The following is a 23,842-nucleotide window of genomic DNA, read 5'->3' on the forward strand; positions in this document are numbered from 1 at the left end:
GATTTGTGAAGACATGCATACATATCTTTGTCTTTATTTTCAATTATGTGTATTGATATTTTATTAGCTTATGTTAAAACTGCATAAATAAACAATCTTTTATTAGATTTTCTATTTAATACATCAACTTCAAATTAATAAACATCTAAATAACAATCTAAACTCATTTTTATATTTATATATATATATATATAAAGAATGTAAAAGTAGCATATTATTTACACAAGTTTTACGGTAAATATTTTTGTTTGTGTTGAAGAACACCAAAATATCCAAAATAACATTTAAGTTATAGAAAAAGGAGATAAAGAGTCCATATTGTAGAGGGACATGCTAGCACAATATGTAACGAGGTTTAAAGGTTTGTAATAAGCTTTATTTAAAGAATTTGAAAATAATCTTGATCTAATTAAGTGATGACTCAAATTCACCCAAACAGCTATTCAGTCATTAGGATGCATCAAGACATTCATGGCTAAATGCTACATAATTGAAGTTTTGACTTCTCATGGACGAGGAGTGTTGTTATTTGTTTGAGGTGATGATATAGTGAACAAGTTACAAACAATCCTCATCCATGAGAATTCAAAACTTCAATTAACTTCAATTATGTAGTATCTAGCCATAGATACCGTTGTGCATCCTGATGACTAGATAACCGTTTTTCAAAATTCACAAAAGAGAACCATATGATTTCTCTTCATTGATTCCGTCAAATGAGCGTTTTTAGTATACTTAATCCAGATGGATACTTCATTAATCACACCATCAGTATTCTTCACTGAGAAAACTCTCTACAGATGCAGTTGCAATGGTTTAAAATGCATATTCTATTAAGTAATTAGCAATCATACAATAAACCTGTGAGGAGATTGAGAGCATGAATATTTGCATGCTTAGAGCTATACACTAGAAGGGAAAACCTTTATTTTACATACAGATGAACAGCCCACATTTACAGAGGTAATAGCTAACTATATCTGTATAACGAAGCCATGAGATGAAGAACATCATTAATTTGTTGCCTTCTCATTTCTGTCCTCCAAAGAGATAACCAAGAGAAGACCCTCCACCTGGTACACTCTGCACTTTTGTCGAAGGTCTCCCCTGAAATAATACAAGACCAGAAGAATCATCAAGACAGTTCTCCTTTCTCAGTAGGTTAAATCTAAAACAAGATACTAACAATAGAATGATTATAAGAGAAAACAAGATACTAACAATAGAATGATTATAAGGGAAACAACAAACCAACAATTGAATGTTTATAAGGTCGCTCTTGACACCAAACAGTCTTAAAAAAAATCGATTACAAGAGGAAAAAAAAAAAACCAACTTACAGTAATGAAATTCCCAACATTCTGACCGTCAGCTCGATGGTAGTTATTAGAAATTGGCTGCTTATTGTCATTTTCATTGTTTCGAGGGACACTTTCATTGTTTTGAGGGATATCTTTTGTGGGCACTGAGGCTTCTCCTCCAAATAGGTATCCCAAAGAGCTTTGCCCCCTTCCACTGCAAACACCTCGACCCATTCTCACTACTGCACCTTCAAACGAGGATTGTAAAAGCTTTCTCTTGCCTCAACCTACTAATCAATCAATCTCTTATACACCACACCTCTACAAGATTTTTTCACCGACATTCAGAAATATGCTTTATTGAATAGTGCACTAAAGTTATCTGACCCACTACGGTCCCCCATAAGGAAGAGGACCCAAAAAAGTAATAACATTTAGTATTATTTGTTGTCAAGGAATAAAGAGAGGCCATCTAACTACAATGATTGACCTAAATTTGATGAATGGTAGAGACAATGATTGAGGCATTACAATAAAGGAGAGAAGGTCCCTCGCAATCACTTTAAAGATGTCATACACATCGGTGAACAGTGGATTTACACTGTAAATTTCTGTGGTAGCCCTTCAGAAATGGAGTTAGTGGTGAGAGGTGACAATAGCAACTTAACACGTCTCTTTGCCAAGGAATCATTATCCTTATTTGAAATGACAGGCTACCAATTAGCTAAGTTGCTGAGCTGCCCTTTTGACGATCAGATTTGTAGGCTCCCTTACTGTAACTAAAGAAATCTATAATAAAGGATGGACTTTATAGGAAATAATTGTAAGATGGGTAAGGTTGTGAAAACAGTTTCTTACATCAATGGACAAAATGGCCAAAATGGCCCTCCTCATGCCATGCCTTCTCCATGCCCCCCATGTCATGTGTACGGTTTGATTGGACATGGTGGCTCTTTTTTTCATGCAGGTCACATCAGTATCTGGAGTCAGTTTGTCCCTGCAGTCCTTTCCTATAAAACAAATTAAATGCTTTGTTTTTGTTTTTTTGGAATTTTTTTTTCAAATCATTTTCATTCTAACTTGTATCTTTTAGAGTATCATGGCTATGGTAAGGATTTACAACATGGTTAGAGTTAGGGTTAGAATTATTGTTAGACTTGTAACTTGGGATTATGGTTAGGAATATGGTTATGGTTATGGTTAGGGTTAGGGTTAGGGTTAGGGTTAGGGTTAGGATTTACTTTATGGTTGAGGTTAGGCTTAGATGATTAGGATTAGGGTTAGTTTTATGATTAAGCTTAGGATTTAGGGTTATGGCTTGGATTATGGCTAGGGTTAGTGTTGATGTCATGGTTAGGGTTAGGGTTAGGAATTAAGATGAAGAAGCATTAATCCATTATAGATTTTTCTTTTCAATAATTTATTTTCTGACATAATTATGTAGATATCAATTATATTTCTACCATTTTAGGATCTCCAAAGATTAATAAGATTCATTCCAAACCTCCAGGAAGGAATATGGTTAAGGTTAGGGTTAGGATTTACATTATGGTTGAGGTTAGGCTTAGAGGATTAGGGTTAGGGTTAGTTTTATGATTAAGCTTAGGATTTAGGGTTATGGTTAGGATTATGGCTAGGGTTAGTGTCGATGTCCTGGTTAGGGTTAGGGTTAAGAATTAAGATGAAGAAGTATTAATCCATTATAGATTGCTCTTTTCAATCATTTATTTTCTAACATAATTATGTAGATATCAATTATATTTCTATTATTTTAGGATCTTCAAAGATTAATAAGATTCATTCCAAACCCTAAAAGAATCTTCCTCATAAATAAAAATTAATTAATAAATAATATAATCTTTATTAAAAAAAATTAATAAAGAATAATATAAAAAAAGGATAAAAATCATTTATTTGTATTGTATTCATAATCTTTTCAATAAAAATTATAATGATAAAGAATAATTAATAAAGAATAATAATAAAAAAATGATATCATTTATTTTAATTTAGAATAATTTATAATTATTTTAATTATTATAATTTTATATTTATATATTTTAAGATAATAAGTTACCACAAATTAAAATAAATTTATGACAAGTTAAAATAATTTTTAAATTTAAAAAAAAATCAATAGCATTGTTATAATTTAATATTTAATATATTTTAAGATAATAAGTTATGACAAGTTAAAATAATTTTATTATTTCAAAAAAATAATAAATTTATATTTAAAATTTTTAACATCTTTAGTTTATTAAAAACAAACTAAAGTAATTTTTAAAATTTCAACCCTAAAAAAATCTCCTAAACAAAATTTGTTTTCCTTTATTAAATAATTTTATGATTTATATCTTTTAAAAAAATTTATAAAAAAAATTTACACATATCTTTAAATTATTTGGATTATATTATTATTATTTACAATTTTACTATAAAAGATACAAGTTAGAATGAAAATGACCTGAAAAAAAAAATTCCAAAAGAACAAAAACAAAGAATTTAATTTGTTTTACGGGGAAAGAGAGGCTGAACGGACTGTAGGGACAAACTGACTACAAGTACTGATGTGACATGCCTGAAAGAAAGAGCCACCACATCCAATCAAACTGTACACATGGTTGGGAGGCATGGAGAAGACATGGCATGGGGCTGGCCATTTTGTTCATTGCGTCATCAGATTTGTAGGCTCCCTTACTATAACTAAGAAATCTATAATAAAGGATGGACTTTATAGGAAATTATTGTAAGGTGGGAAAGGTTGTGAAAACAGTTTCTTACATCAAATTTTGAGATCAGAATACCTAATTCTTTCAAATCTAAAGTTTGAAATTTTTTCAGTAGTTCAATAGATTAATCTATACACTTGTAAAACAAGCTTTTAAAAAAGTATCTACCAACATACATTACATAATCTAAATTTAAAAGCATTTTAGAAGAGCTTTAGTATGTGAAAATTCATCATACAAACTAATATCTCAAATCTTCAATTTATAGATAAATACAATATAAGATATTACAAATGGTATTGTAAACCAAATTCTAATACCATGGGCCAAAACTAGATACAAAGAATAGCCATGCAAATTCAAAAATAGCTTATCAAAGTGGAGACGAAAATGTTCACGCATGTCACATATATGAAACCTCCAATAATAGTATGTAATTTCCACCTTATAATAAATTTATCATAGATGTTGATTATCACATCTAAAGTAATCTCCCTTATTTTTAGCTCTTACACTTGCCATATGATTTGTTATAAAATCTTCAAAAATAGGTCTTTCATATAAGACTAGTAAACATATATCTTTGGACAACTAATCACTCATTTTTTAGTGCATTAGTATGTGGTAAAAGTATCAACTCAAAGTTTCAAACTCCACCCAAAGTTTCAAACTCCATTTTGACTGAGAACAAATATTTAGTAATATAAATATTTGTTGGTGTAATTAATTATTCATGCTGGATAAATTATTACACCTTACTTAAGTTTACTTAGGAAATGCATTTCATAGTAGTTTGGGTATGAGACACTTGGGTGTTTGTGCCACATTGGGATAGTGGGTGTAGGAGAATTTCCATCTTTTATACTACTTTATCATATCCACTTATTGTGGAGTGATAATTCCACCTTCGGTGGGTGATCCACCTCATGTGGAATATTATATTGTTTCTCCTACCTACCACACCTATTTTCTACTTACGCTTGTTTCTTATTGAGCCACATGTCATGTTTGTGTGCTCATATATCTATATAGCTCTGCCTATATAAGCAAGCTCATATTCATTGTATGTAACGATTGATGATCCAGTTGATCAGTATTTTCATCTTGATAGAATATAGTTTATTCCTATCAATATTTTGTCTCTCTATTGTACTTTTCATTGAGCTCTTGATCTTGGCAAAATCTCACATGGTATCAGAGCCATTAGAGCATCTTTGACTAGTCATTTTTGGAGGCTTCAATTTTTGGATCTGAGGAGGTGCTATTTTTGGGGGCATCATACAATGATTTGGACATCACGATTAAGTTCGGGAGGCTATTTCCATAAATTTTGACTATAAAGTCTGCCTATTTTGGTGAGAGAATTTTTTTTGCCAATTTTGCTATATTTGTACAAATTTCGGAAAAAAAAAAAGAGAAAATAAATAAATCAAAAGTTTTTGGGGGTCCGCAGACCCCCCTGTACTTTGTCTGCACTTGCATGTGTTTTAGGCTTCGTATGTCTCGTCATCCGTGGTCTTCGCGCTGCCGCCCCGATTGTCCTGTCGGCCCTGTCGACCGCCCTACTCCCGCCATCAATGCTCACAAATCCTCATCCGTCGAACTCCCACCGGTGACTACTACTCCGACTTGGCCCCCGACTTCCGGTGCCGATTGCCCCCATGGTTTCTTCCAGCGCCGATCTTCGCTCCACCGACTGTCGGCCCCGACCCTTCCAATTGCCTCTGACCGCCACTTCCCACCACTCCGGCTACACCTGCTGGTCATATTCTACCGACCACTACCGGCAACCTACAGACTCCTGGTGCTTGACTTCACCACCGGACTGTGTCCCGTGAGCGGCCTCCACCTGTGCCTCATGACCCCTCCACGTGGACATCCAATCACCAGGTGCCACGACATCATACGATCGCCACGTAGCTTGCATAGTCAGCCAGTTCGTATTGTACGGACACCGAATGGGCACGTAGGCGAAATGTTTTTGATGGGAAGACAGGCATCAAATTTAAGCCTGTCACTTGTTGACATCAGTGCCACATCAGCAGTATTTTGAAATTTTTTAATTCCCTCTCATTGGGCTTCACAGTTTTGCAGTTCAACTTTGGAAGGCCATATCTTGCTCATTTTTGCTCCTTTTTTGGTGCAATTTCTTTTGAAATGGGCTATAATTTTGTGCTCTTCACAGTAGTGGATGAAGTTTTTGATTTTGATGGATGGATTTTTCAGAATTTGCAGATTCTCATGATTGAACCGATTTTGTAACTTCGAAGGCTTTGTTTGGGGTCATATGACCTCCTTTTCAGGTGCCGTTTTTTTTTAAAGTGCATAATTTTTTGTATACTTTCATAATATGATATTATTTTGTAGTGATTTTGAGTATAAATTTTACTTTCATTATTTGGCCATTCTTGGCTTATTTGGTACTTGCATTTTGTTTGGATCTCAGTTTAGATCGCTTGTAGTTTTTGTTGAAGTCTCTTATAGCCTATTTGAGGAAGTTGTAAGATTGAAATCAGAAGTCCACCTTGCCTTGTTTTGCAAGGGGCCCATTGTATACACACTAAGTATAAAGTGCCAAATCACCATTTTGGGGGGGTGTCTTGTGTGATTGTGCCTCTCTCTATCTTTTTTTTTTTTTTCATTTTGGTGCTATGGGTTCTCCTAAATTTCCACTTTTAACTCCTCATAATTATGATTCATGGAAGATTAATTCTTGGAGTAAACTAATGGAAAAAGGACTCATTCATTATGTAAATGGAACTATTACAACACCACCTGATCCTAAGGCTGATCCTAATGCTCAAATTGAATGGCTCACTAATAATTATATGGCACTTGGAACACTGAGAAAGTATGTATCAAATGACCTCATTTTTCACATTCATAAGTGTACTACAATTAAAGAGGCTTGGGATATTTATGAGAAATTATATGGTCAAGTTGATGAGATTAAGGGCTACAAGCTTGATAGTGAACTCACAACTTTGGATCACAAGGATTTTGATACAATCCAAGATTATGTCACAAAAGAAAATGAGTTAAGAGAAAAGCTAAAGGATTGTGGAATTGACAAAAAGGATGCTCAATTGGTTTATAACTTGTTGGACCAGCTTCCTTTAGAGTATGCAGCCTTTGTATCTAGCTTTCACACCCATCGGTTAGCTCAAGTTTCCTCTTACACTTCTCCCTTATTTGATTCATTCACAAAGATGTTGATACTTAAGCAATCTAAGTTGACCAAGATGGGGATTCTCAAATCTTCAAAGTCACAAGCTTGGTGGCTAACAAAGGGAATCAAAGCAATCAAGGAAAAGGCAAGAATAAAAACCAACCTAAGTCAAAACCACAACAAGATGGAGCACAATCCTCCTCTCCACAACAAGGTGATTGTACATTCTCACCTAAGAGGAAATCTTATAAGGACAATTTTTTTTGTGGCTATTGCAAGAAGTCAAGACATGATGAACATCATTGTTACAAGAAGGATATTGATGAGTTGAAGAATCTTTTTGAGAAGAACAAAATCAACCTACCTTCTAGAATTTCTACATCGACTTCTTCCAAGGATAAGGATAAAGGAAAGGATTTCTATTTTGGGAAAGATAAAGGAAAGGGACAAGCTCTTTGTGCTACTACAAGTCATGATTCAGGGAGATGGATTCTAGATTCAGAGGCCTCTCATCATATGGCATCTTCGTAGTCTATGTTTTCTACATTTGAGCCTTGCCACATGCTGCAAATTTTGATGGGAAATCATACATACATGGATGTGATTGGGAAAGGATCTATTGCCATTTGGGATAACTCCTTCAATAATGTGTTGTGTGTACCCCATTTGATAAACAATCTTATTTCCATCTATCAAATCACACATGGGGCAACTAGGAAAACTATGGAGTTCACACCTGATTCAGTTTTGCCTTCTTGTGATTCAGTGCAATAGGATATTTTATGTCTTCTAGCTTCAGTTTCATGGGATGCCTACTTGACAGACATTGTAGGTTTTTTTGTGGAGTCCTACATTGTAGATTTGGGAGACATCATTGATGAAATTCATCTTCTCTTTGATGAATATGAACCTTCTTCGATTGTTGTGAGGGATCACTCTAACCCTCTTGTGCATTCTCTACATGATCATTCTTTAGAGGTTGACATGATTGTTAATACTTTTGTACAAAAGTTGGAGGAGGTCTCTTTATGTTTAGAGGAGACATGTGAGTCTTTGGATATTGTTCTACATTCATCTCCACTAGATCTTGGAGTACCTTTTTCAGCAATGTGGAGCATTTTACCACCTTTGGAGGGGGTATCTTTCAGCATTGACATGGGGACACTTGAGTAGTTTTCAAAGATTCCATTCATCATGAGTATTTTTCCTACATCTTCCCTTCATGATTGGGGAGACTTCATGGATACACCTTTGGTTTTGTTTCTTCGTAAGGGGAGGAATGTGGTTCAATGTTCATGGAGAAGTTTCTTCATTCATCTTCAAGCTTCTATCATTGGTACAGATTCTACATTGAGGAGGGGCTTCCTAGTCTCTCTTCTTCTTCTTCTTCTCTCATATGGGGGGACTTTTTCCTCACATGGGGTTTTGTTCCTCACATACTTCTATGAGAGTTCTCTTGTATAGATTGCATCTTTCTTTTGGGTGAGGGTTTTTTCCCATTGGGTTTTTCTCTCTTTCCCCGCTTTGTGAGAGATTTTATTGCATTAGTTTGCATGCATTTGCATTTGTACATGGGTACCTAACATGGCCTCATATCTGGGACCCATCTTGCATTGCTTAGTTGCATTGTAGACTTAAGTGCATTCCCCTAAGTTGCACTTAAGGGGGGGTGCTGGTGTAATTAATTATTCATGTTGGATATTATTACACCTTACTTAAGTTTACTTAGGAAATGCATTTCATAGTAGTTTGGGTATGAGACACTTGGGTGTTTGTGCCACATTGGGATAGTGTGTGTAGGAGAATTTCCACCTTTTATGGTGTTGATCTTGTTACTACTTTATCATATCCACTTATTGTGGAGCGATAATTCCACCTTCGGTGGGTGATCCACCTCATGTGGAATATTATATTGTTTCTCCTACCCACCACACCTATTTCCTACCTACCCTTGTTTCTTATTGAGCCACATGTCATGTTTGTGTGCTCACATATCCATATAGCCTTGCCTATATAAGCAGGCTCATATTCAATGTATGTAACGATTGATGATCTAGTTGATCAGTATTTTCATTTTGATAGAATACAGTTTATTCCTATCAATATTTTATCTCTATATTGTACTTTTCATTGAGCTCTTTATCTTGGCAAAATCTCACAATATTAAATAATTGGGAAGAGAATATTAAGTAATAAATAAATAAACTTAAGAATTTCTAAGGTTGTGACACCTTAATTTGCAAAAATAATAGGAACTATAAAACTAAAATAATATAAGCTCTCAATGGATCTTTGTGTTGAACATACATTGTCATTGATGTCAAATGGGTGTCAAAAGATGTAACAAAGGAGTCAAGTGATTGAGAGGAGCACACTATGAGGTCGAATCAACATGTAATTGTATAGCCACAACTATCATAAAATCTATGTTTGAGCATTTCAATTTCACAAGTAAAATGTCAAGTTGTAAGATCAATTGGCATATGATTGTAATATCATCTTGCATCCATTCTAGGTGTTGAAGGTGATCCAAAAGTGTTTTTGGTATGTTTCTAAGTTGTGTTCCTTAGACAACGTGTTTAGACTAGCAGTTTGTTATACTTTGCATGTCTATCTTGATTATTTTGAATTGTGGTTTTGAAGGAGAGTATGCATACATTTGTTCTATCAAATTCTAGAGTTTGAAGAGAATTGACCTTTTTCAAATAGAGAGTTTAAAGTGACAAAGTGATCATTGTGCGTGTGGGTCAATTAGGTTGTTGTTTTGGTTTGATGTGCCAGAGCTTTGTAACATGTGCTCACTAGAGATACCATGTGGATGACAATTGGGACTAGATAAGGCTACATTGGGCTATCCATAACATGTTATTTCTTCTAGAGTAACGTGTGATATGTTAGGCTCAATATGGAAAGCTAATGTACTCAGAGGGGAGGGGTGACTCCAAAACCTTTCTTCAATAATAACCTTACTGTTATGCATAAACATAATAGTGTAGTAACATAAAATAAAGTTAAAACAAATAGATAACAATCATACATGATTCACTCCATAACACATATATTTTGGTTATGCAGAAACTCTTGGTTAGAGAGAAAAACTGCGGTGGGGATGGCACCCACAACTTCACTACTGCAATAATAAAGATTGCTCGATTAGAGCTACATTTAGCTATTTCTAATAGCTTACCCTATTAGGAGTAACAACATCTGTTAGATCTACCTTGCTAAAGGATTTTACAACATTAATTTGAATGTTGCACCTGGTTAGATGGTTTACAATTTATAGACTTGGTTAGAGTCTTTTACCTTGTTAAAGGTTTCTCTTTCAACTTCACAATATTACAATAAAATCATTACAAATATCTGCAACTTTACATCTGAAATGTTATAGCAGATTCTATGTGCTCAGAATAAGATTACCTTGCTTATAGCATACCTCGGTAACCCATATTGTAACTCGGTAAACCCTTTTGTTTACTCTGTTCTTCGACTGTTCTCTGATAACCTTCTCGATGACCTCTCTGTGTCTCTGTAATAGTCTTCCTTCATACATACATTCTTTTTACTCTCTTCCCATGCTGCATAAATAGATCTCTTAAAGCGGTGATCTAATTCATTGCTTCGATCTTACAAACAAGATTCCTCGAATGAATAACTAAACAAAATATTTCATTGGTTAGATTGACCTTGCAATCATACACAATCTTCTAGTGCAATTTCCAATGTAATAATGGTTAGATGTGCCTTGATCTTGTAACACATTTTCATGTGCATGTCTAGGTTCAATGTATCTGGTAACACATTTCACTCAGTGAATATCAACTCGGTGTGTTAACTTTACTGCTCGGTAGCCATAAAAAGATACTTGGTAAACAGCTCGGTGAATACTGCGTTTTGTGATTGCTTTCTTCTGTAACTGACTAGATTATTCATACCGACTTCTCTGTGTGTACCGACTGCATGATTCGGTAATGCTAACCGACTAGAATATATAGTATGACTTTGAATATAAAAACTAATGGCAATTTGATAAGTAGTAACAATCTCCCCTTTTGACATTAGTTGAGATGTTTGACAAAAACTACTTTCAAAGTCATAACTCAAAAATCTATATACTTTACAAAATTACTACACTTGACAATATATACAATAGTCAATGAAATAGTATATGCAGATATACTCCCCTTATCATTATTCTGTACATAACTCTGAATTTTGCATGCTCGGTTCTATTTTGTTCTTGTGTGCTCTGCTTGCTCTGTATATTCTGCTCGACATACACCCCTTGTATACAATACTCAAAACTGTGCCACTCTCCAAATATAGTATTACTCCCCCTTTGTCTGGTATTACTCCCCCTATGTAGTATTATAATATTACTCCCCCTTTTTGACAAACATCAAAAACTTAATTTCCATCTGGGGGTGGTAACTGATCAAAAATAGATTTATACTTGTTTCGAGCATCGGTGAGGGCAACTGAGAGTGAATCCTTTACACTTTCCATTAATGAATTTTGTGCTTGAATATAAGCTAATAGTGATATTAAGCCATCAAGAGTGCTTCCCTCTTGTGTAGTTGATAGGCATGTAGCTCTATTGATTTTTTCCTGTACTGATGAGAGATGAGGAAGGAATAATGTTTGAAGGGTCATTATATCCATCCTGATTTTATGCTCTTCATTCCTAAGTTCTAACTATTGAGCCATGAGCTGTTGAAGCTTGGTATAAAAATTCTGAACTGAATTAGGCTCGATGGTCAACTTAGTTGAGAGATCAGTGATCTCTTTCTCAATTGCATCAGTTTTATTCTTGATATCTTTAATGAATAAGGAAAATGTACAAAGTTTCTAAAATAAATAAAGAATATGCTTGAGTTGAGGGGACAACTCAGCAATGAATTTGACAAGCTTTACTTTTCCTATAGCTAGAGCTTTTTGTACCTCTTCAATCATTTTTGTTGTAAGCTCTTTATCTTTTAGCTTGCTTAAGTACTCAGATGCATCAACTCCAAATGTTTCTATTTGAGTAAGGAGTTCATCCAGTTGAATGTGGATGGCTGCATCGGTTGACACTATTGCTGAAGGTAGCATTTCTATTAGTAGTGTCTTGACCTTCTGAAGTACTTTATTCTTCTTTTGAATAGCCAATTGTTTTTCCTGTTCGGCCCTTTGCTTTGCATAATTCACCGAAATCGGTAAGTGCTTGCCCTTTTAATTTTGAGATATCGACATTGGGCAACACTATCGATTTAGTCAAATCAATTTTGAAACTATGCTTTCTCACCTTCTTCTCTTTTCCTTTGGTCGGTTGCACTAAGACAAGTGCTTGTGAGGCTTTCTGACCCTCGATAGGTTGCTCGGTAGATGCAACACTTTGGTCAATTCTTGTAGCCGTTGTAGTGTCCTTGGGTGTCTCGATGCTAGGGGTCTCAGCTGTAACATTTGTAGTACTTGACGGTGCTTGAGACGTCTGATCTTTGGTTGTATCCTCTGCTGCTTCAGACTTGTGACCTTTGGTGCCTTGATCTGTGTCCTTAGGAGCTTCGGTTGAGACAGGTGGCTTCACTGGTGGATAAGGCTGAACTTGTTCTAAAACAAATTCACTAGATACAAGTTTTGCATAGGTAGTGCCTTCAATCATTTCCTGCTCCAGTGCTTCTTCATCCATAACATCTTCATCAATTTGAATAGTGTCAGCCGGGTCTGGACCTTGCTCAATGACATTAGGATCTTGCTCAGTGACATCAACAATTTCAACTTGAGTTTGTTCACTGACATCCTTTAGTTTGAAGATTTCCTGCCACTTGGCTTTTGTCTCATTTTCCGCATGAATGTATAGCCCATTCATCAATTTTAAGGCTCTCTGTTTGACAAGAAATTTAGAATTGTGTGTGGTCAAATGCTCCTTGATTTCTGCTACAGACATATCAGGGAATAGATGGACTAGACTTCTTTCTCTTATTTGTTTCTCTGAGTCCATTCCATATTTCCATCTGTTATCAATATGTAAGTATAATTCACTCAGAAGTGACTTTACTAGTTCTAATGGAGCTAGCCGAAACTTTAGAAGTGTGCAGATGACAACTTCTTCAATTTGTCGCTTCTCATCATTATTCCTAGTCTCATACTTAACATATCTAAATCCTACAAATCCACCATATTCTTTAAGATTGGCACAAAATTTTTCAACACTATGAATATTTACCTTTTTGCTTTTTACAATCTAAAATTTGTTCGCATCATCAGATTCTGTATCACTAGACTCTTTTGCCAAATGAGTCTCTGAGTAGATTTCTTATAGGTCTTGGTTACCTTCGGTACAATAACACTCTTTTGTTTCTTACTCGGTGATGCAGTTGATGCTCTAGTGTTGGGTCTCTTTGTTGGTGGTGTCAGTAGGGCCTTTGAAATGTCCTGTTTCTTTCTTTTCAAAACTTTACCCCTAGGCAACTCGGTACTTAATGTTATTTCTACCTCTTGAGCATCTGATTCCTCTTCGGTAATGGCAAGATTGCCTTTGATAGGTGTAGAGGAGGATTCTTCTCTGAATTTCTCAAATAAAACCTTTATCATTTTTGTAGCTTTTCTTGTAGCCTTAGGTACTACAATGCTCATTTTTACTTTTTCCTTCACCTCTTCATATGTTCCATATCTTAGTTTAGTAGCATGCCTTGGCAACGATTGATAGGCATCAATTTGTTGTTGTGTTATATCATAGTCAATCTCATAACCCATTGGTGGCAAAGATTGAGTCCTCGGTTCAATAGCATTCATATAACAATAATCAGTGTCTACCTCAAAACATATATCATCCTTATATTTTTCTACCAGCTGTGGTGGAATCCAGTACCTGTTGTGCATCTTCTCTTGAAATTTGCTAAAATAGTCATCCAAGATATCATTAAAGTTATCTCCCAGTTTCTTGATAAAATCATTGATTTGATGGGTGATAGGTCGGTGTAGCTCCCAAACTACTTTACCGACTGAGGGAAAGAACTTCTCAAAGTAGAAAAACATGCATACAAGAAGTGAACCAAACTTCAGTGTATTTGTCGAGTTGTTCTTCTTCAGCTTCCTTATTGTGTTCAGGTTCTCAAACAAGTTCTTCAGTAGCACTTCACATAAATCTACTTGCATTCCCTTCTTCACTATTTTGTAGGCCAAGTCAACTGTGGCACATGGTACACTGTTTTCCCTTGCAAATTGGAAGAAATAGTAACCAATTACTCTAATTGCAAACTTGAGTTCTACATCAGTGACATTGTTCAATTTCAATCCTCGGTAATCAGATTCTACTCTAGTTAGACTGATTAGCTCCTTCTATGATATCATTTTCTGTGCTCGTGCATGATCATAGATAGGATACCCGGTGATCACATGAATGATTTCCTTGGTGATTTTGAATGGTTGCTCCTCTAGCCACATAAAATCATCATGTACTCTGCTCAAGACAAACTTAACCCACTGGGGTTTGAACACATGGGGATAGGCTAGGGCTTCAGTTAATCCCTTGATTTTGATATGCTCGAATTTGCTATCCATTTTGCCATTAGTACAGAGTTCATCATATCTATCACTAATCTCAACATGACTGAGTTCCTCAACACGGCATTTGGTGAAGAATCTAACATCTTCAACTAACAAGACTCGATCCGGGATGAGTGAAAATGCAGTTTTGTCATCCGGTTCAGAGGCGACTTTGAGAGTCAAAGAATATTTCAGCGAGGGCTTCTCCACATTTTTGACAACTATGGGATATTGGATCTTGGGCGCCATTGTAGGTTTCAGGTAAAATTTAGCAAACTATCCTTAGGGTTTACAAATGATTGATGCTTCACACTTGGTAGATAATAGCAATTTGACTAGATCGGAAACCATCTTAATAGTGTGAATAGATTTGATGTAAATACCTTGAAATTTTCTCTGAATGAATTTTGGTCGCCTTGATTCGCTCTGCTCTGCTCTCTTGAAAACTTGGTGAATGAAAATGACCACGAAAATACCTTTAAGTACTCAAAAATACCTTATCAAGCTCCGTGCAAGTTAGGTCAAAACATTAAATGCACTCAGTTCACCTTTTACTGATTTACTCCTTTTTTTATTTTTAACCGAGTAACCAAATTTCCTTCATTAATAGACTTGATAGGCTTCTTGTATACACTGACTTGATAGGTTTCCTGTAAAGTACTTTTGATAGAATTTCAAACTAACTAATTGCATCTTAACTATGCATATTTTAAATTTTGTACATAATAGAATAGGAACTGTTATGATTTAACCTTTAGGGAATGTAGTCCCTTCATACCTTTTCTGACTAATTTGGAATAGGTGCACCTAACTCGGTAGGTAAGGTGCTTTCTTCATCTAACATGATTTCCTTCTTTTTCCAAATCATCTTGAATTTTTCTATTATCTCTTCAGTGTTTCTTCTAGGTTGATCTTTGCAATCTCCAACTAAATGTCCAACTTTGTGACAATGAAAACATGCCATACCAGGATTTCTCCGTGATATTTGGTTGTTCATTCCAAACCTTATAAAATAGTTAGCACTAATATGTCAATATCTTCCACAAAATTCACACCATATCCTTGTATTGTAATCCCATGGTACTACTGCATATTGTCGGTAAGGATCTATGTGAGTTCAGTAACCTCTAGTGTTTGCTCGGTGTGGATACCGCATGTAGTTCTTGTTGGTGTAAATAATTATTCATCATGGATATTATTACACTTACTTAAGTTTACTTAGGATAATGCATTTCATAGTAGTTTGGATATGAGACACTTGGGTGTTTGTGCCACATTGGTATAGTGTGTGTAGGAGAAATTCCACCTTTTATGGTGTTGATCTTGTTGTTTCACTCCACTCTTGTTGTTACACTCCACATTCAGTGGGTGATCCACCTCATGTGGACTATTATATTATTTCTCCTACCTACCCACACCTATTTCCTACCTACCCTTGTTTCTTATTGAGCCACATGTCATGTTTGTGTGCTCACATATCCCTAGCCTTGCCTATATAAGCAAGCTCATCTACATTGTATGTAACAACTATTGAATTGATTATTGATCATTTTCTATTGATGAGAATACAGTTTATTCTTGTCCCATATTATGTCTCTATTTTGTACATTTCATTGAGCTTTTGATCTTGGCAAAATCTCACAGTCCTTTTACTTAGATCAGCACTTCTCGGTATTATGTCCATATCTATTGCAGTTCCCACAAAACCCTTTGAATTTTGCCTTTTGATAGTTGTTAACAGACTTTGTCCTACATTGATTAGATGTATGACCATATTTATTGCAATTGTAACAATATCCATTGGACTTAGTGATATTCAATTGCTTACCTTTTCTAATCTGGCATATGTTGGTAGTATGACCTTGATTTCCACAGTAGTAGCAAATAGGCTTCTTCCTTTTGATGTTATTCTTGTTTCCAGCTTGCTATGATGATTCTCCTCTCTCGGTAGTATGAATTCCTTTCTCGGTTGATTCTTTTCCTTTGTAACTGAGTCCTGCATCTTTGTTGGGTCTTCTTGTATTCAGGTGCTCATCCAACATCTTTGATGCTTCATAACTCTTCTTCAATGTTTCTTTGGATTTCTTCTCTTTTCAAGTTCACTAGTCAACCTTGATACTTCAAGTTTCAATGTTTGATTTTCATCATTCTTTAGAATTGCTTCATGATGTGCATAACCTAATTGATCTATCATATTTTGTTGAATATCAGTTAGCCTTATGATTTCATCATTCTTATCAGATACTAAGACTTCAAGTTGTTGTTTCTCTCTTTGTAGATCTCTTGCTTTATCCTCAGCTATCCTTAATGCATCTAGATTTTTAGTCAGCTGTGTACTGAAATGTTCATGTTCTCTTTTCATTGCTTTTAGCTGATCAGCCAATGCTTTGTTCTTTTCTTTCAACATTCCAATCATTTCTTCAGTTTCTTTAGATATACTGTTCTCAGATGATGTCTCTATTTGTTCCACTAACTCTTGAGAATCCTGCAAGTCATCAGATAATCTTCTTCTTACTTTCAGAGATTTTTGCATTTGTCTTTGCATGTCTGCAATCACTTGATTTGCATGATCCAGCTCTTCTTGTAGATATATAATCCTCCAAGATTGTTTATAGCCTTCCATTGATAAGATCTTTCTCTTCAGGTAGTTAAACCCTTTTCCAAGATTCAAGCTCTGATACCAATTGTTAGGCCCAATACGTAAAGCTAATGTACTGAGAGGGGAGGGGTGAATCAGTACTCCAAAACCTTTCTTCAATAATAACCTTACTGTTATGCATAAACAAAATAGTGTAGTAACATAAAATAAAGTTAAAACAAATAGATAACAATCATACATGATTCACTCCATAACACACATATTTATGCAGAAACTCTTCGTTAGAGAGAAAAACTGCAGTGGGGATGGCACCCACAACTTCACTACTGCAATAATAAAGATTTCTTGGTTAGAGCTACATTTAGCTATTTCTGATAGCTTACCCTATTAGGAGTAACAAGATCTGTTAGATCTACCTTGCTAAAGGATTTTACAACATTTAATCTAAATGTTGCACCTAGTTAGAGGCTTTACAATTTATAGACTTGATTAGAGTCTTTTACCCTATTAAAGGTTTCTCTTACAACTTCACAATATTACAATAAAATCATTACAAATATCTGCAACTTTACATCTGAAATGTTATAGCAGATTATATGTGCTTAGAATAGATTACCTTGCTTATAGAATACCTTGGTAGCCCATATAGTAACTCGGTAAACCCTTCTGTTTACTCTATTCTTCGACTATTCTCTGAAAACCTTCTCGGTGACCTCTCTATGTCTCTGTAACAGTCTTCCTTCATACATACATTCTTTTTACTCTCTTCCCATGTTGTATAAATAGATCTCTTAAAGAGGTGATATAATTCATTGCTTCGATCTTACAAACAAGATTCCTCGAATGAATAACTAAATAAAATATTTCATTGGTTAGATTGACCTTGCAATCATACACAATCTTCTAGTGCAATTTCCAATGTAATAACGGTTAGATGTGCATGTCTAGGTTCAATGTATTTGGTAACACATTTCACTCGGTGAATATCAACTTGGTGTGTTAACTTTACTGCTCGGTAGCCATAAAAAGATACTCGGTAAACAACTCGGTGAATACTGCGTTCTGTGACTGCTTTCTTCTGTAACTGACTAGACTGTTCATACCGACTTCTCTGTGTGTACCCACTGCATGATTCGGTAATGCTAACCGACTAGAATATATAGTATGACTTTGAATATAAAAACTAATGGCAATTTGATAAGTAGTAACATGATATTCTTGAAAATGACTATACAAAAATTTGATGTCCTTATCAAAATTTTAGTCATGTTTTTTAATTAATGACGCTCTTTGTTCTTCACCTCAAGGTTTCGGGTTTTGGGTTTATGTTTTTTCGGGTGTAGTATCATAAAATTTTGATCCTTGTAATTTTCGATGACATTAGGGTCTTCACGTTGGTGAATTGAATCCCCAAGCTTGATTAGAGACCCAAGATTTGCTCAATCCCCAGAACTACACTTTTCCTGTCACCCGCACTACTTGAACCTACTTCCTGTCTTGAGATAAGGGTAGGACAAGGGCATGGCGCCCCTATCCCTACCTTATTTTTGTGTCCCTTCATTCAAAATGTGCATTGAGCTTTACAATTTCAGTGGGAAAACTTTCCCTGTGTTGGCCTATGATGAGAAATTAGTTCAATAACCCTAATCGACAAATATATATGTCGCATTCGCCCTCCCATTTGCATAGGTTGGATAAGGTGAAAATTGGCATAAGTTCAAATACATAAGATTGCACATTCAAGAATTCAAGAGCATTCAAGCATTCCTTTCAAGGATTGAGCATTCTCAAGTCTCCTCCAAGGCTAGGTGTTACATTCAAGTCAAGGATTCAACCATTAAAGAGGAGATCCCTTTCAACATTCAATTTCACACAATCAATTCTATCTACAACCTCCCTTGAGATGAATTACATTTCAGTCTTTCATTTGCATTTACTTGCAAGTACATTCTTTCATCATTTGGTTAATTCCAAAATTGGGGTTTGACTTGAAGGAAAACCCCCAATCCCAACCCCTTTTCCTCTCTTTTCCGTGTGTAGGTTGCACATGCGCAACTATATTTGTAGATTTAGACTCCATTCACAGAGGTAGTAAAACCCTTTTTGTTTCACGGATTTTTCGGAGGACCGTGTGCACTTTCGACATGGTCTTGACAACTTTTCCTCAAATTCACAGGGCAGCTTCGTCTCGACATATTATAGCCAAATCCAAGTGCACAATGTTAGAGTTATCTTGTATTAGCTAATAATTATTTATTTAATTATTAGTCTATTAAACTCTACGCTTAAGCTAAACTTAGGCATTTAATAAATATTATAGGTATTTAATAATTATTCTAATTATTAAATACATATTATCCCTTTAGGGTTTCTTTAGGGTTGCTATTATACTTTTATAAGGATTGTATTGTACTTTTTCATCAATTGATTCCCTTTCTAAATGATAATTTTCTTCTTCAGAGCATTTATGCTTTTTTGCTTTATGTGCTTCCATTCTTCTCTTGTGACAGGTATTTGCATACAGGTGTTCTTGGGATCTCTGAAGTTGTATTTCCTCAACTTTTTCATGGTATTAGAGCCTACATCTGTTGCCGCTTGTTCCTGATTTTTCAGAAGATTTTTTGGAGGAGGGTTTCAATTTTTTTCAAAAAAATTAATTGGATATGGGGTAGCTATTTTGTTTTTGATCATTTTGGGCTCAAATGGACTTCACTGTTGAGCTCAGAACGCCCCAAAACCCCCATTTCCATATAAAATTTGTCAAATTTGGGTTCTGAAATTTTTTCTTTGGTTTTGCCTTTTTTTTTAGCATGAATTTTGAGAAATTCATCAAAAAAATTATGAAAAAAATCAGAGTAGTTTGGGCCAAAAAGACCTCATTGTTGGCTTCTGAAGGGTGTTTCCAGTCATTTTGATATATAATTTGACCTATTTCGATGACAAGTGCATACGGGCCATGATTTTTTCATTGACATGCTTTACGAGACACAAAAATCTGTATAGCTATACCTGCAAATGCGTCAGAAAATTTTCATCAAAAAAATAAAAATAAATAATAATAATTTTTTTACCCTTTTTATGCCAAAAAAGATGGGTTTTTTTTTTTCTTTTGGCCATATCTTGGGCATACAGAGTCATTTTTTCAAAAACGAATAGGCGTCGGAAAGCTAGTTCTGAGCCAGACCTTTTCATATTGGTAATTTTTTCCAATTTTTCTGTTTGACTATATTTTTTTCTAGTCAAAGTGGGGTCTCTTTTTTGCACTCCGGGAGCCATAGAATGAGCATCCGAACTTCATTTTTCAAAAACTTTATATCGTTGGAAAGCTTGTTCTGTGCACTTTCTAGCCATATGAGTTTTATTTCCATATTCTACTCCATGCATATTTTATTCAATTTTTTGCTTTTCAGCACTTTGGTGGATATCTTGGTTGTTTCAAGTCCTGGGATCTCTTCTCTGGGTAGGATGTCTCTATTTTGGTTCTCGTTTCTATTTCCAATATTTTTATCATTGTAACTTGTATTTATGCAAACGCACGAAGATAAAGTGTCATCATGCATTGTTTACATGAAATATTGCACCTCTTGTGTCTTATTGTACATGCACTACTTATAAAGTGCCATGGGGGGTTGATGTTTTCCTTGTTTGCCATCTACCATTGTCCAGTGAGTGTTCCTTCCATGACATTCACCTCATGATGTATGTCAAGTGAGTGTTCCTTCCACGACACCATGTACTTTCTTTGCACCCTTGATGTTCCTAGTTCGTCGTCATGTAGTTCTTGTTGGCTGTTCTTTTTAGTGTTCCTATCCCTCTCCCTTTTTAGCATTATGGGGAGGTTTGTCTTGTTGGTTCTAATGCTTCCTTGGTTTGATTGATCAGCTCTTCAGGCTTTGGTGTCTCATGCCATCTGTATCTTTGAGTTCAGTTGTTTGCCTTTGTTTGCTATCTGATTCGAGTAGTGTCATTTGGGGGCACTCATGCAGATTATAGCCTTCTCTACCTGGTCATTTTCTATTTTAGTGGAGGTTCTTTAGATCAGCAGTTACTCTTCGACAATGTTTGCAGCTATTTCCTGCTTCAGTGGTGTTCTTCCTTCTTTTCCATCTCTTTTTGGAGTAGAGTTTTTTTCCCACGTGGTTTTCTCTATTTCTCCATTTCATAGAGATTTGGTTGTGATTGGGTACCTCATCAGGCCTTGTTGTCGGGACCCAATTTTGCCTTCATCATGTAGTTACATTTTTTGCTTCATGCATTTAGTTTTTTAGCTACTCCCTAAGTTCATCTTAAGGGGGGGTGTTAGAGTTATCTTATATTAGCTAATAATTATTTATCTAATTATTAGTCTATTAAACTCTACACTTAAGCTAAACTTAGGCATTTAATAAATATTATAGGTATTTAATAATTATTCTAATTATTAAATACACATTATCCCTTTAGGGTTTCTTTAGGGTTGCTATTATACTTTTATAAGGATTGTATTGTACTTTTTCATCAATTGATTCCCTTTGTGAATGATAATTTTCTTTTTCAGAGCATTTATGCTTTTTTGCTTTATGTGCTTCCATTCTTCTCTTGTGACAAGTATTTGCATGCAAGTGTTCTTGGGATCTCTGAAGTTGTATTTCCTCAACTTCTTCACACAACTTCATCCCACACTTCTATTTCAAGTTATAATCAGTTCTTTGCTACTTTTACACTTAGTCTCAAAACACATAATTCAACCATTTTCCATTCTAAAAGAGGGGTTATCTTGTCATTTTCGCACCATTATCAATTCATTTAGTATTCAATCTCTTTCCTAAGAGATTGGATCTAGTGAATTCCCCCTGCTTTTTTAAATGTAATGTGGATAAAGTGTTTGAAGGGAAATCCGTAGTGAAACTTTCATCTCTCCTCAGAGGGAATAAAAGCTTTCCTATTGATCTCTCCATCATTCACTTTCCACCCCATTACATTTTGGTGAACCTAGCGTCTTACATTCTTGACATTTCAAATCATTGCATATTTTTCATTTACAAGTTTAATTTTTTTGCTAAATTAGTGGTTAATTCATTCAAAACCCTAGTTTTTAAAATTAAACTTGTGTCTTGTAAAAAATTGCTTGCAATTGTCTTAGATCTAAAAAATTGTTTTGTTTGTCAAATTCAGTTTCTTCATTGTCTTGTTCAATTTGCAAATCAAATTCACAAAATTAAGAGGTTAATTGTCAAAACCCTAATTTTCAAAAATCATCTTTAAATTGTGCAAAAATTGAATTTCCATTTAATTTTCAGATTTGTGATTGTTTTTAGACTTATCCTCTTTCCTAAAAATCAAAATTTCAATTTCCCCCTTTTTGAAAATTCAAAATTTCAAAAATTAAGTGGTTAGGTTCTAAAACCCTAATTTTCAAATTTAATTGAATTTTGTACAAATTTCAATCAATTTCAATTTTCTAAACATTTTTCAAGGTATCTCTATCCATTAGGTTTGACCCTTTTCAAATTTGCAATTCAATTCCTCTTTTTTTCCAAAACCCTCATAGGGTCCTATTTTCACATTCAAACCTTAATTTCACCTATCTAGAGATCACAAAATCCACCAATTTTGGGGGGTTAGCTTTAAAATCATCGTAACTTTCATCCCTGAAAATTTTTAAAAAATTTGGTCGAACTGTGTGCACTTTCAACACGGTCCCCGATTTTTTTCTTGAAATTTCAGGAGACTGTTATGACTATATTTAATAGCTTAAATCTAGAAGATTGGCTGATTTTGTTGACTTTTAATTTTTCTAAAATAGAAAATACCTTCAAAATTCAACATTTCAAATTTCAAGAAAAAATTTAAAACTAAGGGGTTAATTATAATCTGCCCTAATTTTAAAAATTTTGATTTTATTAATTTTAAAATTAAGTGGTATCCCATTGGCCCTAATTTTAAATTCCAATTTCCTTTCATTTATCTTAAAATAATTTTGGAAATTGTGTCATTTTCTTCTTTCAACAAAGTTCAAATTGTTTAATCATTATTCTCCCAAATTTTGCATTATTCATTTTTTGTAAAATTTGTTCCTATAATTCAAAATGCAAATCTAAAATTTCAAAATTTCTCTCTAGTGCATGATTTTTACCACTATTAGTCCTACCTATACTATCCCCATTAGACAAAGCGTTAGAATTAAGGCTTCCCAAGGTTTAATTACCAAGGGGATGGAGCATAATTTGGGTGACTTCTTTAATGAGGATCGTGTTAATTCTTCCCATCCTAATCATGTCCCTATCTATCCAATTGATGAATCCCATGATGAACAAGATCAAGATTTGACTAGAGTTTCCATAGATCAACTTTCAAAATTGGACATTCAATTTGATAACTTTCAACAATGGATGTCCCAAGAGTACCCTAATAGTGAAGCTCTTCCATTAATTGAAGGCCTTAAGTGCATGATTCAAAGTGATGAGAATAGAATTGATATATTGTGTGGCATATCTCATATTGTTGATTCCAATGTCATACCTATAAAGAGTTG

General features: G+C 34.7%; 1 protein-coding gene across 1 annotated transcript; it reads right to left on the reverse strand.

The window, feature by feature from the left end:
- Positions 1 to 812: 812 nt before the first annotated feature.
- Positions 813 to 1,587, reverse strand: LOC131028705 (protein SPIRAL1-like 3). The gene is made up of 2 exons (XM_057959036.2): positions 1,341 to 1,587; positions 813 to 1,107 (listed from the first exon to the last, which is right to left on the reverse strand). The coding sequence occupies exons 1-2, from the start codon at positions 1,533 to 1,535 to the stop codon at positions 1,030 to 1,032; spliced, it is 273 nt and encodes a 90-aa protein (XP_057815019.1). The 5' UTR covers positions 1,536 to 1,587; the 3' UTR covers positions 813 to 1,029.
- Positions 1,588 to 23,842: the final 22,255 nt, after the last annotated feature.

This window comes from Cryptomeria japonica, chromosome 1 (assembly GCF_030272615.1).
Source record: "Cryptomeria japonica chromosome 1, Sugi_1.0, whole genome shotgun sequence".
In the NCBI taxonomy this organism is placed as follows: Eukaryota; Viridiplantae; Streptophyta; class Pinopsida; order Cupressales; family Cupressaceae; genus Cryptomeria; species Cryptomeria japonica.